The 18,814-nt window shown below is 37.6% G+C and overlaps 1 protein-coding gene across 12 annotated transcripts in view; it reads left to right on the top strand.

Annotated features, from left to right (window-relative positions):
* LOC137090007 (sickle tail protein homolog) overlaps positions 1 to 18,814 on the top strand; it is a 67,298-nt gene that overhangs the window by 39,872 nt on the left and 8,612 nt on the right. For all 12 annotated transcript variants that reach the window (XM_067453666.1, XM_067453658.1, XM_067453665.1 and 9 more), the window contains 11 exons: positions 374 to 569; positions 2,181 to 2,379; positions 3,559 to 3,652; positions 9,726 to 10,516; positions 11,415 to 11,516; positions 11,651 to 11,691; positions 11,831 to 11,997; positions 12,830 to 13,005; positions 14,743 to 14,879; positions 16,779 to 16,926; positions 17,018 to 17,462. In XM_067453666.1, the coding sequence (XP_067309767.1) occupies positions 374 to 569; positions 2,181 to 2,379; positions 3,559 to 3,652; positions 9,726 to 10,516; positions 11,415 to 11,516; positions 11,651 to 11,691; positions 11,831 to 11,997; positions 12,830 to 13,005; positions 14,743 to 14,879; positions 16,779 to 16,926; positions 17,018 to 17,462 (2,496 nt within the window). The remainder of the gene's footprint in view (positions 1 to 373; positions 570 to 2,180; positions 2,380 to 3,558; positions 3,653 to 9,725; positions 10,517 to 11,414; positions 11,517 to 11,650; positions 11,692 to 11,830; positions 11,998 to 12,829; positions 13,006 to 14,742; positions 14,880 to 16,778; positions 16,927 to 17,017; positions 17,463 to 18,814) is intronic.

The raw sequence follows: 18,814 nt of genomic DNA, 5'->3' as shown, positions 1-18,814 counted from the left end.
TTTCAAACCTGTATGAATGTCTTTCTTCAGCTGAACACAAAGGAAGATATTTTGAAGAATGTCAGTAACCAAACAGTTAACTGGATTTTATTCCATAAAAAATAAAAAAAAATTACTATGGAAGTCAATGGCTCCAGTTAACTGTTTGGTTACTGACATTCTTCAAAATATCTTCCCTTGTGTTCAGCTGAAGAAAGAAATTCATAAAGGTTTGAAACAACTTGAGGGTGAGTAAAGGATGACAGAATTTTCTTTTTAAAGGGAACTATCCCTTTAAGATTGAATTATTCACACAAAAATGTTGTTTGATGTTAGATCCAAATCTAAATGCTCTGTCTAACCTCCTCTTTGATCATTTTGTGTTGTCTTGTAGATCAGGAGTTCTGGACACAGTGTAACCCCTCAGTCTGCTGTAGGGGAGCCGGGGGAGCATCTCTCTTTGGCCTCCTTTGAGTCTTTGGAGGCCATGTCGGAGGCAGAAGCCCCCTCCGCCTTCACCCGAGGCAGCCGCTCCCGAGCGAGCCTCCCTGTGGTCAAGTCAAATAACCAGACCAAGGACAGGTCATTAGGTACAGTACTGACTCAGTGTTTTCTCTTGTGGGTGTACCTTTGATTTATTTGTTCTTTCTTCATAGTTCTGAGTAGATATTTTTAGATAATACAAATCAAGGTGTTTTTTTTTTGTGTGTCAGGATTTAAAGCAGGGTTGATGTTGGTCAGATATTAATAAGAGAATTGTTGAATCTGTGTTGCACATTAAAATGGATGGTTAGTGAGTCCCTGTTGTTATTTTAATACAATATTTAAATATTGTGTTGATTTTTAATTAATTCAAATGAAATAATATTGTGAATTAATTCTTACTGAAACCATTTAAATAGCATAATTATTAAAGAAATAGTGTATAATATTAATTTCAACATGTAGTGACAAAGTCCCTTTCTTTGGGCATGTCAGACCAAATGTTGACAGCATTTTTTAAATTATTTTCTATTTGGCCAGCTGACCTTTTGTAGTTTTTTGTTGTTGTTGTTACTCCAGACAGGACGCATGAAAATAATGAAAATTCGATTAATATATATGCACAGTTTTAAATATATATACAAAAACACAGATGTAACTGCCGCGATTTTTATTGGCTGATTTTTAATCTATTTAAAGCCATCAAGTTTATTAATTAACTGCTTGAATGCACTGAGTTGTATAATGTCTGTTGCATAATCCAACATTTTTCTCTGGGAATAAGAATTAAATACTTGCCAAAACAAAAAGAAACCTGTATAAAATACAGTAAGGCTTGGCAATAAGGACCGCGTGAACGATGCTCAGAACAATTGACAGAACGGTCACTGTCACGATCAGGCCAGTGCTGAATCTTCATGAACGTTTATCCTTTACACGTGTTTATTACTTTATTTCTGTACCTGAAAACTGCTGTTAGACCTACCTGAAAAGCAGTTTATTTCATAATATGTTTCTTTGTTCTGTTGCATTTGTTCTCAATGTTAAATAGAAGTTAATATAAGTTATTTGCTGATGCAGCAGTAAACTAGCTATACCTTTTGCATTAGTTTTTGAACTTTGCTCATTTTAAACATGATCAAAACACTAATATTTTTTAATGACAGAAGTTCAAATAAGAGAGCAAATGACAAATATCGGTGTCTAAGTTGGCCAGTAGCTGTTTGTTAAGATCAGTATCAGCCAAAAAAATCACATATAATAAACAATATATATCAGCTTTTTACTCTACCAACCAGTCCAGCAATGTGTACAATTGGACATTCTGTCAATTTATTTATTAAATTAATGTTAAAATTATTAATGTAGATATGCTTTATTTTTTAATAAATCATCTAGATATGTGCATGTATGTTTACACATATGGTTTATGTTACAGCTAGGGAGCAAATAGTTAATTTTGCTCCACATATCTCAAGTCATATGGCAAGAAAATGCTTACGACGCATTCTTCCCAGAGCCCATTTGGGATGTCTCAAGGGAATCATTTAATAAAAGGTCTAGGACAGAATGCAGTTGTCACCATTTACCATTGGTACCCTAATTAGTTATTTTGTTCTGTATGTATTTATGGCTTATTTATAGTGTTATACAGCTTTACTCTTTCAATAAGAATACATGTTATGCTGGTATCAATCTCTTATTTCAATTATTCTTAGGTGTCCTCTACCTGCAGTATGGAGAAGAGACAAAACAGATCCGACTGCCCAACGAGGTGACCAGTGCAGACACCATCAGGGCTCTGTTTGTCAGTGCCTTCCCCCAGCATCTCACCATGAAGACACTGGAGTCCCCCAGTGTGGCTATATACATCAAAGATGACATGAGGAATATGTACTATGAGTTGACGGATGTCAGGTGTGTGTCTTGCATTATAGATCTCTTGTCAGACTGTATGTGAGACTGTAGTGGCCAGGGTGCTATTTTTTTTTGTTTTTTGTTTTGCATGAATCTAAAAAGTGTCACATGCAATGCACGTTAGATTATGTTGTATATGATTTTGCAGAAATTATCACAGACATTCCCTTTTACAGTGTGGTTGGTTCTTAAGTGCAGAAAACTGCAGGCAGTGCTTGATTTTTAAGTAAGTTCAAACTGTTGGGTGACTCCCTTTTCCACACCCTGCTCTTCACTGGCCCGCGGCTTCCTAATAAGTCAGCAGGAACAGAGAGAGAGAGAGTGTGTGTGTGTGTGTGTGTGTGTGTGTGTGTGTGTGTGTGTGTGTGTGTGTGTGTGTGTGTGTGTGTGTGTGTGTGTGTGTGTGTGTGTGTGTGTGTGTGTGTGTGTGTGTGTGTGTGTGTGTGTGTGTGTGTGTGTGTGTGTGTGTGTGTGTGTGTGTGTGTGTGTGTGTGTGTGTGTGTGTTTGGCATAGGATAGTATTTTTTTTAACAGGCTTTATAGTTATGAAGAAGGAGCTTGTGTTGACATGCTTGTAACCTTCTGTCATAGTGCTCTGTTATTTAGACCCAAACACTTTACCACCAAGAACAAATATATACATAATTTTTCAAATGATCTGGGTTAATAAGTGTTTTTTTTAAAGAAATTAATACATTTTAGCAAGGATTTATTGATTTGATCAAAAGTGATAATAAATCTATTTTAAATGCCTTTAAAAATATATATTTTTAACTTACTATTCATCAGAGAATCTGAGAAAAGTTTCATGCTTTCCAGAAAACAATTTAAGCAGCACAACTCTTTTCAAAATTGATAATAATAAATGTTTCTTGAGCAGCAAATTTGCACATTAGAATGATTTCTGAAGGATCATGTGACACTTAAAACTGGAGTAATGATGATGAAAATTCAGCTTTCCTATCACAGAAATAAATTACTTTTAAAATGTATTAAAATAGAAAAAGTTATTATTGTTTTTATTTTTGATTTAAATATTGTAGCCTTGGTTGAGCATAAGCATATTATTATATTTATTCTTCCTCCCCCCCCCCCCCCCCCCCCCAAAAAAAAGACTGACCCCAAACTTTTGAACGCTTGTATAAAATATAACAATATTGTATAAATATTTCTTTACAGGAACATCACATCACAGTCTTGCCTGAAGGTGTATCATAAAGACCCAGCCCAGGCCTTCAACCAAAATGCAAGAGCCAATAATGGAGATATTAGGGTGAGTGACTGAGTGTGAGCCCAGCCTCGCAGAACTGTCCCATTATTATTACTCTGCATGTTCAACTCAAAAATCATAATTTCAAAAAGCTCTTTTCCTTTTCAACACCATCTGGTGTTGACAGTTGACAGGAGCGTGAAGGATAAGTTCTGCGTCTCTTTTTTTCAGAGCTCAAAATCTGAAGCAAATACTTGCCACACCCATTAATGTTGGCATGATTTTTCTCTCCACTGCTACACAAGTATAATGGGCGGTGACCTTTAGCAAAACAGATCTTTACTGTATGTCAAAGGCACAATAGTTTTGCCACGCTGCGTTGATTTTTTTCTGACATCAGGAATGTCGATATTGCAGAATTTAGCCAGAGACAAATGAAGCTAAACAGTGAATACATAAAAAGCCAAACAATATCTGTTCTTTATCTTATTATGCAACAAATGGAATTTGATTTGAGTAACGGATTTAATTTGAAACATGCTCCAAGCATCTTGCTCTCTAATCAAACCCATCTGCTTCCCATGAAAACACTGTGTCAGTTTATGATATTGACCTACAAATGTACAGTTGGATGATTTTGTAACTTACTCATTTTGAATATTGCTTTAGCTGCTAGATCTAGTTTTGGAATGCATAAGAAGAACATTAAAAAATGAAGTGTGATTATTTCAGGCCAGAACGTTACACGTAGCGTCATAACTCTTAACAGGATGAGTTAAATATTTTGGTGCTGTGGTGTCATATGCTTTGTCTAATTATAAGCACTTCTCTAGCTATCTCATCCATATCTTAAGTTAAGCAGGCCATGGAGGATTGGGAAGAGCATAATTCAAAGCCAAGGCTGAAATTCCTGGGCCGGGTGTGGGGATGAACTGAGGTCAAGCTCTCAGGAGAGCACTGCAGCGGATGCGTCTGACCTTGTATTTCTCAGCTCTAATGAGAGTGCAGAAGGGACCAGCTCCTGTCTGCACCACCACACCAGCCACAATGCAAGCAGCCTGCTGTTTAGCGAGGCTTATGCATCTTTCATAACCACATCTAATGTGGAGAACGGTGGCTAGATGATATCAATAGAACAGACCTGCTTCCAAACCAATGCAATTAAATGGATTTTAAAGGGGGGGTGAAATGCTGTTTCATGCATACTGAGCTTTTTACACTGTTAAAGACTTGGATTCCCATCCTAAACATAGACAAAGTTTCAAAAACTAATATTGGATGTTTGATGGAGTATTTCTGTGTTAAAAATACTCCTTCCGGTTTCTCACAAGTTTCGGGCCGTACGGGCTCTTCTCCCGGAAGGGTGCGCGCGCGCGTGAATAGAGCGAGAGAGAGGAAATGCACGCCGTAAACAGTCTCTCAGATGCAGATCCAGTCGTCCGTGAACACTTATGTGGCGCCACGCTTCTCTTTATTCCTACGGTTGACGTCGAGCGACTTTAACGCTTCAGCACAGCATTCCGGGAAGGCAGCGCTGCATTTGAACCGATTTGAACGCAGAAATGACGGGAAGCTTCACAACATCGTTTCAGTCGCGTCTCAAAGTGGATTTACACGCCACTGCTGTCAGGACTTTACCAAATCATACCAAAGAAGTGTGTTTTTGACAGAGCAGTCCCAGCGATAAAGGTTCGGTCCTGCTTTGGAAGCAGCCGGTGAGTTAAACTGCTTCAAATGTCTGTGCTGTTGGCTACGGACGCATGAGTAAACATCAGTAAACGACAAGATCGCGTGCTTCGTCATTCAAATGCACTAACGGTTACTCCATTGTTGTTCTGTATAACGTTACAGTATTCTGACGTGCAAAACCGTTTTGCTTGCTACTTCTAAGGTCTAGTCGCATACAATAGTCCATAAACCGAATCATGTCCTCATACACTGCGAGTAAAGACAGAAATGTGGAGAGGCCACTAAATACAGTCCATACCACAGAGACGGACGTCCTGATGTTGCCGTTTCTCCTGTTCAATTTATTTCTCCCTCAGATTTGATTCTGGATCATTATCTGTATTAGCTGAGATAGCGATGGGTTTCTCCACGCTTGAGGACGTCACCGCTTTGCGCGCTTGTCATTCTTTAGCTCCGCCCACACGATACGCCTCCAGGCGCTCGGTTTTTTCCGGAAAGACTCGGTACAGCCTATATTTCTTTTATAAATATGATAAAACTAAAGACTTTTCGGAGATATGAAGGATGCAATACTACTCTATAGGTACTCAAGATTGACATGAGATTGACTGAAACTGAGTGTTTCACCCCCCCTTTAAGCATTTTCTTGAGCATAGTCTGTTCAGAATTGTTTTAGACTAGGGATATGTGAGTGCATTTTTGCAAAATCAACTAGCGGCTGAAAAACTAGTCCACCAGTCCACTGTCTGAACAGCTAGTCTACTAGTAAGCCCTCTATAATTTGGCTGGGTTAGAGTTATGTCCACCTGACTTCAGTCAAATGTGGTTATTGAATAATGTGATCGATATAATGTTGTTATTGTTAACTAAAACTATTAAAAATACCTTTTTTAATTTAAATAAATATTATATATTATATATGAATGTAATCAAATTGTTCTTATTAAAACAATGAAATGGATAACAAAATGACTAAAACAAATTAAAACTGAAATGAAAACTGATCATATAAATATAAAAATTAACTCAATATATTAATAAATACCATAAATAACACCAAAATAATGCTGATAGATATTCTGCAAATAAATGGGCTAAATAACATAACATTTTAGTGCATAGAACTTTCAAAGTTACATTATATACATACAGGCTTGCCAGTCATGGGAAACCTGGAAAGTTAATACTTTTTTATTTTTTTAGAGAGAATTTTAGGCTTAAATCTATAAAAAGTAATTGAAATTTCTATAGCAAATATATTTTTCCCCATTATATATATTTTATATATATATATATATATATATATATATATATATATATATATATATATATATAATATATATATATATATATAATATATATATACCCCAATTTGTATTTAGGAGTTTAGTCTTTGTTGAATAAGTTTGAATATCCACTAATTAAGGGAAAATCATGGAAATAATGAATTATGTGCATAATGACGGGAACATTGCTCATTTGAAAATCTATAAAAATGTGTTACATTTTTTGAATTTGTTTTTAGGAGTGACGCTTTGCTGGCTGGAGCAGCAGTACTTTAATGGAGGTGAATTTATAAACACAACATCTTTCAGAGGGTTTTAGCATTATGACAGTTTGCACACAAAAGCGAAAACCCTCTGTTGTGTCTCCAAATTTAGTCCCTAATCAATAACTAGTTAGTTAACCAACTTGTAATAGCACAGAAGGATGTGCCTAATGCTCAAGTGTCCCATTTTCCTGTCTTTCGCATTTGGAATGGCCATTGGAATGGTTACTCCCATTTTTATCTCTACAACAGTGTGTTTTGCACGTGTCAATTTGTGTTTTTGGGACAATAACCTTCATAAGGTCTACAACCTGTGACCTCACAGTAGCTTCACTGGCACAGCTGTGCAAAAACACTGCACTCTGCCCACAGGCTGCGGTAGTGGGAAACCCTTTTCCACTAAACCAAATGTTAGATTAGTAGAATGATAGGAACTACAAAAACAAATGGATGTGTAAAACAGGTCCTCTGAGAGTGTGAGAAAGCAAACATGCATGGACACGTTTGCTGATGTGATGCACTTATTTTGAAGGATTGTAAAAATGGACCCATTTTCTGTAATGTTTGGGCTTGATGATATATTGGCCTTTCATTTGAGCTGTTTATCAATGCTGTTCATCTCTTGAAAGTTGAAGCTTGTCCTTCATACACATAATTTATAGACCCATGTACACTAGTGCTCTGTGAATTTGTTTTCCCAGGTGCTTTGCATCACTTCTGACATGTGACGAACCAAAGGTCCTAGAGACTTTATGCTTAGACGTGCATGTTTGTAGTAAATTTGGTCACGTGAGAAATATTAAGCCAATTTTATGGAGGTCTTTATGTAATTATCGAAAGAAGACACCCTTTTTTTGAGCTTAGATAATACAATAATGAAACGATGGCTCCACCTGTTTAAACATGCCTGACTCAGTTTGGTTGTTCTTCGTGAGAACTTAGTCTATTTCTAACAGCAAGCCTCTTTAAAGAAGTCTTTAAGAAGCAATGACAGACATACTTAACTTTGAGGTATTTTATTTGAACCTGTTTGTATTGTCTTGTCATTCATTTGATATAGTTTTCAGGACACAAGCATTCAGCCAAATCATCAACCCAAATACATTAAGTGCAATTAATATTATTTTCTTGGTTCTTCTAATGCATGCGGTCGGATGCTAGACCTGAGGTTATAAAGACAGGTTGGAGAATGTTGTTCATCTTTAGGCTACTGCAGAGGGTGTTGTTGCTCTAAATGGTGGATAATACACCTGCACGCACACTCTGTCTGTGGGCTTTATTACTGCACGCTTAAGCATGACCCCTGTACAAAGACAGGTTTAGGCAGAGCTATTGTCTGTCCTTTTGCACTGGCTCAATCTTTTGTTCGTAGCTGTGCTCTTGTCTAAACATAAATCATATCAACACAGTCCTACAATACAATTTTTGTTTTTAGTTTCCTGCTTTGAAAACGTCTCTGTAAAGATTAATCTTTTTCGTGACATAATGTTATAAAAAGTTCCTTTTCATAAAATTCAAAGATCCTTTTCATCTCCATTGACTTTCTTTGTCATAGAGTTGTTTACCAGCAGTTTTCAACCAGTGCGGATGGTGTTATGAATGATAGTGTCACGGACAACCGTAGAAAATAATAAAACAATGCAATCTAAATAGCAAAATGTATCTAACCATATAATCATGCACAGTTATTGTAAGTTATTATCTGAGTTGTAAGTCGCTTTGGATAAAAGCGTCTGCTAAATGCGTAAATGTAAATCAACTTTTAAAGGGAGGAAAAATCCAATTCCATATCTTTTGTTACTGACATCAAAGATTGTACTTGAAGTCAAACGTACATGATTCGACACAAAATAATCTGTCAGTTGGTAGGAACTAGCCAAATTAGACCAATTTCAAAACCAAAACCATGAGCGAAACTGTGGCAAAAGCTATGAACAATAGCATGAATCTAAGATAAAAGAAACCAGAATATATTCAATGCATTACACTTGCAACAAGGATAAACATGGACACAGACCATACATTTATTTTTTGCAGTGAATATTAATAGTAATGCACCAAATACTTTCTGACCAAAACAGTGACGTTTAATTAGCACTTTTCCAGTGACACTACGCCACGCTACGGATAAGCTATAACAGGTAAACATGTCAGCCATCACAGTGTGGATGCCCCACCATAATCAAAAAAGGATGCTAGAGTAGCAATAATATGTACGATGTTTTGGCTGAAATATCAAGAGGTGGCATGTTGCTGAAGAAATTTACTACAATTGAATTTATCACCCAAGAACACAACACACAGAACAGCATACCAAGTTCAATTACCTTATTAGCTAAATTTAATTACTCATGGGTGTGCGTCTCAGCTCTCTAAGGTCATGAATCTGTATACATCCGTGTACATGAATAATGACCCACTACACATCGGGACTCTGATTGTGACATGATGACAAGCTCCTTATTGTACAACATAACTTTTGGTATTTATGAACAACAGCAGAATAGATTTTTCTCACATTTATTAAAAATTAAAATAGTTTGGAGACTTTTTAGGGAGTGCACTGGAAGGCTGATATTTTGCAAATTAAACAGCCCTTAAAATAGCTGATCAGTGCTCTAACTACTGAACTAGGGAGATGATTGAGATGCACCCCTGAAGTTTATTCTCTAAAGGAAAATTATTTATTTTGTGTTTTGGTAAACTATTCATTTTATTGCATCTCTGTATGATAAACAATTTTTGTGATGTGTTGGGTTGCCACTTCATGAAGCAAAACCAGCTGATGAACACCTGTTGTTTCTCACAGCAAAGTGTTACATATCCCCTGAAAACTTACTTTGTAGGGCTTGTGTTACCCAAATTCTCTCTGATGTGCTTTTTCGGTCTATCCCCTAGATCACAAGAGAGAGAATCTACAGTAACAGACAGCAGCCGGGAGGCCAAAGTCCAGTGCACACTCTGCCTCACAGTCCCATACATTCAGTTCAGGGCTCCTTGTCTCCTCCTACACCACGCTCCATGCCCTCCTCACCTTCCAGGATCCCATTTGGTCACTCCGTTGCCATGCCCGGTAGCACCACCTTACCCAGGGACCGCCTATCCAGCGTGCCCCCCAGTCGCTCCATCACACCCTGCCCCAGTGCCATCCTGGAGCGACGGGACGTAAAGCCAGATGAGGATCTGAGCAGCAAGAGCGTTCCTATGTATTCAGAAGCCTACAGTTCGCCTGAGGCCAGACACAGCATTGCCTCATCACAAGGCAGCCATGGCGGAGACGTCCCAGATGGGGCAGCATACATTCAGCACCGCTCCTCCGTCAAGTCTGTCGGCGCATACGCTGATGGCCAGGACCTGCAGCACTCCCTCTACAGACAGAAATCTCGCAAGTACAGCGAGAGTCAGCTCGCCTCCATGGGCTCCAAAACTCCACCTGCTTCTCCTCACAGGGTCAATGAGGTCAGAATGATTGACATGCTCCCAGGCCAGAACCCCCACATGCCCTCACAAGGTGTGGCAGCGGAAAGGGTGTCACCAGTTCGAAGATCTTTCCGCAAGGACAGTAATGGAGCCATGGAGGTGGCGGCCAGGGTGAGAGGTAACGTGGCCTCCCCTGTTTTCGGCGACCTTCCACCCAGTCATGGAGAGAGGCCGTTTCAAGGTCACGTGGCAGCTGGAGATCCACAGAGGTGAGAGGGAATTAAAAATTGTGCTCATGTCAGTGAAAAAGGTTTAAATGTGACCATCTTCATGCCCATGCCTAATGAATTTTTTGTTTTATGTAGATGAACATTAAACATTTTGAGTCATTAATATATAAATCATTTATTCAACAAGGATGCATAAATGTATCAAAAGTGATCAAAGAAGCTACATCCTGAAATTCCTGAAAAAATATTATGCAGTTGTGCTGCTTATATTATTATAATATTTTTGCACATAAATAAAAGCAGCACAACTTTTTTCAACATTGATAATAATAGTTTAAAGTTAAAATAGTAAAAGCACCAAATCAGCATATTAGAATGATTTCTAAAGGATCATGTGACTGGAGAGTATTGCCATCACATGAATAAATTACATTTTAAAGTACATTAAATAGGAAAGAGTAATAATTATAGAATTTTATAATATTACTGTTTTTGCTGTATTTTTTGATCAAATATATGCAGGCCTGGTGAGCATAAGAGACTTTTTTTTTTTTTTTTTTTTTAAGCAACTTTGATCTTAATACAAAGGAAGTAGTGATAATACTTCGTTTCGATTTCCTCTGATGTTATTATTTTTTCAAATAGTGCATGAGTAATCAAGAGCTGATGGGGGAAAAAAACAAAATAGTAATGCTGTGGTGAAGTGAAATTCTTCGGCGCCAAGTCCATTGTTCATATATATGCTCTTATTCATGTCTCAAATATCAAAGTTTGGCAGAGTGTTGCCCTCAGAAACAGATAAAGGCAATCTAATTACCCTGCTGGTGCCTCTTTTAGCATTGTTTAATACTCCTTAGATCCACAGTTAAATGACCTACGATCAGTTCAGTTATGGAATTGTCTTTATTGACGGAGTCATGTGACCTGTGTATTGCAGTCAAAGAATAAAGGCTATGGAGCAGCAGATAGCCAGTCTTACTGGTCTTGTTCAACATGCTCTTATGAAAGGGCCAAATACAAGTGCCAAAGAGACTTCCAGGTAAATGTTCACAGACACATTTAATCTAATTCATATATAGCATGAACTTGTATTGATATATATATAAAGATAAAAGCTATATAATTAAAACAGCAAAATGCTTCTAAAACTCACTGTTTTGTCTTTCTCGCTAGTGACAAACCAGTAAAGGTGGGTTCTCCAGCACAGAATGATGGTGAGTAAACATTATGGCGCTTCCTTTATTATTCTTTATTATCTTGTTCCTGTGAGTCATGAACTTAGTGATTACATAAATGTGCCATATATGTGTTGTTACCAGATCATTAACTTCAAAAACTGGTGTTTTTCTCTAGGTGTATGTACTGTAACATCACCTAAGGATCTAGCTGTGCAGATAGATAGTCCTTCAGCACAGTTTCAGACTTCGGTCAGAGACCCTGCCATGTGCTCAATCCTCTCCAACTTCAGGAGAAACGTCACTGACCTCAGACTGCAGCTCCACCAACTCAAACAGATGCAGGTACATAAGGAATTCAAATCGAAATGAAGTTCTGTCCAGGGCATCTGCTCTTTCTATGATGAGTTGCTGATGTATTAAATGTTTGTCCTGTGCTTTCAGTCAAATAAAAAAAATATTAGAATAGTTTCAATTCAGTAGTAAAGAAATCTTCACTTGTAAATGATACACTCTACCATTCAAAAGTTTGAGGTCAGTAAGATTTAAAAAAAAAAAAATTAATACTTTTATTCAGCAAGGATGCGTTGCTCATGTCTGATTGGTTGAAGGACTATCCAACTGCATACAGAGTCATTCAAATATTGCCCGTTGATCACACCCCTTGTACGGTAGAAAATACAGAGCAGACTCCCCAGACCAATGTTCAGTTTAAAATTGAGTAGATGGTGATAGCCAGACAAACAAAATATATCTATTTCAGATAAATGCTATCCTGAAAAAAAGTATTTTTTAATCACACTTTCAACAAAAATATTAATCAGCAGCATAACAAGGAATAATAAGAAATGTTTGTTGAGCACTAAATCTACATATTAGAATGATTTCTGAAGGATGTACTCATAATTCAGCTTTGCCATCATAGGAATAAATTGCATTAACAAAAACATATATATATTAAATTAAAATAATTGTAATCATATTTCACAATATTCATGTTTTATTTGATTAAATAAATGCAGACTCTGTGAGTATACAAGATACTTCTTTAAAAAAAATGACAGACCCCAAAACTTTGAACAGTTGTATATATACATATAATGTGCTGTAGTATTATAATATAGTAAATTGGGTCAGAAAACAATTGTGCTGATAGAGCTTTACTTTGAATATACAGCTGCAAAACCAGGATGCCATGAGGCTGATGCTGCGACAGGCAGAGCAGGAGATCTCCGAGAAGGTTTCAGGCACTGTGCTGCACCTCGGGGACCCTGTTCATAGACAGAGAGTACAGGTGGAAGAAGAAAGACACCGATATCTGGGCATGGAGGAGAGGGTTCTTGTGCAGCTCGGGTAAGACAACAAGGCAGCATTTTTTTTTTTTGTGGCGTGCTAATACTGATCCTGAATTAATTACCCATGAAGAATTAATCATGAATTGGTCATCTGTAGAATGTGAGAGACAGCTGTGGACGAACAGAACAAATGCTGCGATCTAGAGGGGAAAATCAGAGCAATGATTAGCTGCTGCAATGGAGGCAGATTTAATGCTGATTAACTGCTCACATCTAATCTCCTCACTAATTAATTATAATCCCATGTCTCCATTCAGTGCTGAATGCATACTGAATGCAACCAACAAAGATGTTGGTTATAATAGATGTGAGCAGAGGGGATTTTTTTTTTTTTTTTTTACAGCATTGGTGTTGTACTTAATTACTCAATTTCTGTACTATTATTCTAAAAAACCTTTTGGTGCTGTAAACCTTGATGAAGTAAAATGAATCATGCCTTTCTTGGGTGGAGATGTGTGTGATTGCATGAAATGACGCATTTAATAATCCACTGTCCCAACCTGTCTCGGAAGAATAAGGCTTGTGAAACTTTCTTTGTGTTTCCTGTCATGATGAATGCCTGCTGTCCTCATAGGGAAATATAAATCAGATTGCTTCAGAAACAAGTTATTGTTTAGCCAGACTTTCTTGTTATTTTTACCTAAAACTATTCAAAATCATTTGTGTATTGAAACAAAGATTAAATAAAATATACATTTTAGATAAGAAACTAAAACTCTTAATTGAAAATGAGAAAATTTGCCTTGGCAATTATCTCAAATAAAATGAGTTTAAGTTAAAGTACTACAATTACTATAAAGAAAATAAATTTAAAGCAAGATAGAAATATTGACAAAATCATTAAATTAATTCAATTAAAATTTAAAATACTTTACTAGTATATAAAAATTCTAAAATTACACTGCATGAAAATATTTTATATTTTAACATCTATTAGTTCATTATACACAAAATAATACTGACTTACATTAGATTGTGTAATAGTGAGAAAGATAACAAAGCAAATCTTGACATTGTGCATGGGAAAACCCTTAAGACACCCCTCAGGTAAATTACAGAAACACAAACCATTTCCCACAGAGATGTGCTAAACTATGATCTCAGAGCATGTGTACTGGCTTGCAGATTCCTGCATATCTGGTCATGCTAAAAGATTTGAAATGCTTGTGCAACTTACAATGTCCAGCTTCAACAGTTCAGACTTAACCATTTCAAGAGGGAAGAAGTCCGAGAATCTAAAAAAGATGTATGTTGTGATGATCCTCTAAAGGTATTTGGCTGAGGGCAAACGTTTGCTGCCATCTTAGCTTACACAGCTGAACTTATCTGTATGTGAACTGTCAGTCAACAAACAAGCCTAAATCACGTTAAACAGGTTTCAGCCTTCAGCAGGACTCACAGTCAAGACTTGCTCATTACACAGTATTAAGTGTCGCTAAAAGCTGCAAATGCTGGATTAAATACACTTGAAATAAATATAAAGAGTGGCGTCCAAATGTCTGAGACTACATTTGAAATATGTAGTCTCAATATTCTGAAATAAATGTCATTCATTCAGTTACATTTTTACCCTTATTGTTATACAGATAATATACTGTATTTGTAACAAAATGTTAATTTATAAAAAGTCACAAGTGGTCTCAGATTTTTAGACCCAACTGTAAATTCCGTAATATTGTGTTGTACTTCTGTCAGTCACTGATTCCTTGACTTGTTGTTCTGATAAATGTCACAGAGAGCTGGAGAACTACGTGGAGATGCTCAAGAAAGAATCCACCTCTGCCATGAACCATCGGCCAGTCACTCTGAAGGATGTGGAGGAAGGGGCAGTCAACTTACGGAGAGTAGGAGAAGCGTTGGCCACACTCAAAGGTGATTTGCATTTGTATTTTTCCTACCTGCTGACCTTGTGTTGTGAAGGTGGTACACTACAGTTCAACGTTTGGGGTCTGTAAGGTTTTTTTTATACAAAGTAATTCAGTAAGGACATTAAATTAGTCAAAAGATACATTACAGACATGTATAATGTTACAAAAGATTTCAGTTTCAAATAAATGCTGTTCTTTTGAGCTTCCTATTCATCAAAAATGGATCACGGTTTGTATTTTTTTAACGGTTTCTTAGATTTAAAATGGCAACCTGTGTGTTACTTTAAGAGAGCAATCATACATCATTTACTTTGTATAATATGATATTGTTTAATAATAATTTATAATCATTAGTCATTTATGTAGTTGTCATTAATTTAATCATTATTCTTTTTTGATTTATATTATTTAATCATTATTGTTCATATATGTAATTTATGTTTTTATGTGTTATATTATTATTTTGTGTTGTTGTTTAAATCTTATGTTTGTGTGGGTTTTAAGGGATGTTGGTCTTCACGAGTAGGAGATAAGAGAATGTCTCCATTTCAAGGTTTTTAATGTGACAGGACGATGCTGTGAAGCAGTCATTTTTAATTGTTTTCCTTTGGGATAATAAAGCTTGTTGGATTTGTACTGGTCAAGTGAAGTCTAATCAATCAAGAAAAACTACAAAACATGGCACAGAACAGGAAATAACATAAAAGTCCACACAAGACCAGGAACACGACAGGATCATGACAGGTTTCCACAAAAATATTAAAGCTGTGGTTGCATGCGATTTCTATTTTCTAATTTTAGTTAGTGTTTTATGTTGCTGCTTGAGTATAAACAGTTTCTGCATTCTTCACCAGAACTTAACCTACACCTGCGTCATACGCTTTCGCAAACACGCGTATGACAGTTAGCAGAAATTAGACAGGAACACGAACACGTCATTTCGTTTTAGAAGGCCTTTATTAACGCCCGGAGCCATGTGGAGCACTTTTAGGATGGATAGATGCAGCCAGGACATTTTTTAATATAACTCTTTTAATATAAGAATGTCACCTACCCTGAGAGTGAGTAAATCATGGGCTAATTACATTTTTGAATGAACTATCCCTAATTATTTAAAGGGGTGGTTACATGCGATTTCACTTTTTTAACTTTAGTTAGTGTGTAATGTTGCTGCTTGAGCATAAACAGTATCTGCAAAGTTACAGCGCTGAAAGTTCAATGCAAACGGAGATATTGTCTTTTAAAGTTATGGCAGTTTATTGCCTACAAAAACCGCCGGTTTGGACTACAAGCTTCTTCCCGGGTTGGGGACATCATAAACCCTTGCTAGTCTCCGCAGATGTGACTTCTGTGCGTAATGGTAAGGGCCGTGGCGTTTCCGGACAACCTGTGCTTGGCACTTCAGCCAATAAAAATACAGGAAACTACATTTGGCCATCAACATTTGGCCTTCAGAGGGATGGGCTTCATAGAAGCAGGAAACAAACGAGCCGTTCAAAGGACGTTGTGGAGTAAATGTGAAATATAAGAAATATATGGCGTTTAAAAAAAAAAAGGATTAAAACATGCTATACTGCGTGCGCCCCATAAACACAACCAAGCCTTGAAAAAAAACACGGAACCACCCCTTTAAGCATTTCTGAAGGAATGGCTGCAAAAAATTCAGCTTTGTCATCACAGGAATTAATTATATTTTAAAACAAATTAAAATAGAAAAAAGGTATTTTAAATTGTAATAATATTATTTCACAATATAATTTTTTTCTGTATTTTTGATCAAATACATGCAGCCCTGGAAAATCATAATACACTTCTTTGAACATTCAAAAAAATCTTAGACCCCAAACTTTTGAATGGCAGTGTAGAGCTTTCTCTTGTAAAACAATGAATTGCATCTTTTCAGGAGAGTTCCCAGCCCTGCAGATGAAAATGCGTGCCGTTTTGCGGGTGGAGGTGGAGGCGGTGCGCTTCCTGAAGGAGGAGCCTCACAAAATGGACAGCATGCTGAAGAGAGTCAAAGCTCTGACCGACACGCTGAGTGGACTGAGAAGGTGCAACTCATGTACCACTTAGAATATTAAATCCCTTTAGAGTGTTGTAGTTGTTTGTAGGGTTCATTGATAGGGTTTCTGTTTTCTGTAGATATGCCACCGAGAGCCAAAACCATACTTCTGACCCAGCCCAAGTGAAGGCATTGCCTACTGATTCAGTTCCCTTGGTGGAGGAGTACAGATCTCCAAAACCTGTTCACGAGTCCCCCACCCCACAACCAAGATCACCTGCCAAAATCATCTGCTCGGAACCCGTGCCATCTTCTCCTGTAACTGTGCACCGCATTCAGACGGCTCCGGTTAGCACGCACCACCCCAGTCCCCCCCTCACACCCACCCATGGCAGGGACTCCCCCACTGTGGCAAAGGTCAGTCCCAGGAGCAGAGAAAACAGCCCTGCCCTGCCAAAGAGAGCAGCTCCGCAGGGCCAGGAAGCCGTGCTAGTGACCTCTGCCATCAGCACAACTGGAACCTCCTCATCTCCACTGCAAGCGGAGGAGCTCGCTGTCAACACAAGCAGGCCCGTGCCTGAAGAGGTGTGGCTCAAATGTGCTTTTCACTTTTCACAATCACTTTTCAGATTGTGGCTAAAACTGGTACTGCAGGTGTATCCCCTCTCCCCCTCCCCCTGACTCGAGGTTGCCAGTTTGGCTGTAGGAACATTTGTAGCTGCAGCTGTGGTAACTAGAGCAGATCTGGCAACCCGGTGTCATGACAAATCCTGTCCCCCTGTGAAATCGTGTCCGCTTAGGACCCAACATGGTAGCTTTGGGGTCCTAAGCGGACACGATTTCACAGGGGGACAGGATTTGTCATGACACTGGATGCCGAAACACTACTGACCTCGTGATTGGTCGATTAGGTGGAGGGCGGAGGGCGGAGCTTCAGGCCAAAACACAACATGTCAACATCATTTGAGGGCTGCAACAACAACTTTTAAATGACAATATCCTGGCCGGACTACTGTTGTCAGTGATATGAAATGAACATGATTTTTTAATGTCTAGTCACATATCAGGGCCATTTTATGATTAATTGAAATATATTTCTTACATACAGTTCTTTTAATATTGGTGTACTGCCACCAACACAATAATGGCCCTATTCGGACGGCAATTGTTTCTCATGTGAACGTCTGTTAAAATAAACTTGCATACCTCCTCTGATAAAACTCGTGCATTCGGATGGCGATTTATTCACGGTGGAGGAGCGAGTTTTGTGACCCTGCGCACCTGGGAACACTGCTCACGTGGTCAGTCTAATGATCGTCTGCTGTAAAAATGTCATATGCTTGGAATAATAAGAATAAAATCATATTTAATATAATAATAGGAAATATGTTATTTTAAAAATGTGGAAATGAGCGGAAATAAGTTAATACATAGCTGCAAATTTAACCTATATAAAGTTAATTACTGCCATAGTAACGGCTCATTTCACATGTTTACGTGTTTTTCTTCTCTTTCTCTTTTGAGCGGTGATGAAAGATTATTCTTGTTAATACTTTCCAAGCCTTTAAGAAATAAAAGTGGCTATAGATATTTAAAATGCATTCAAATTATAGAGAAACGCAACGATACGGTGCTCCGGAGTGGTCAAAAAGTATACAAACAGTTCATTTTGAAGCAATCTCTTCTTAAAAAAATCAGAGTTGTGGATTCGGATGGCAATTAAATTACCACACGACCTTAGTGTTTGTAAAAAAAACAGAAGGTAAAAGGGGATTTTTATGCAGTTTGGTGGGAGAAAAACACTGACATACTGGATTCGGACAGCAATAAAATCACAGACTAGCCCCTGTAAATGATGAAAATACCTTACGACCCCACAAGAAACAATTACCATCCAAATAGTGTTAATGTCTTGTACTTATTACTGTAACTCTGTA

This window comes from Pseudorasbora parva, chromosome 9 (assembly GCF_024679245.1).
Source record: "Pseudorasbora parva isolate DD20220531a chromosome 9, ASM2467924v1, whole genome shotgun sequence".
Lineage (NCBI taxonomy): Eukaryota > Metazoa > Chordata > Actinopteri > Cypriniformes > Gobionidae > Pseudorasbora > Pseudorasbora parva.
This window is presented reverse-complemented; position numbering and strand designations above follow the sequence as displayed.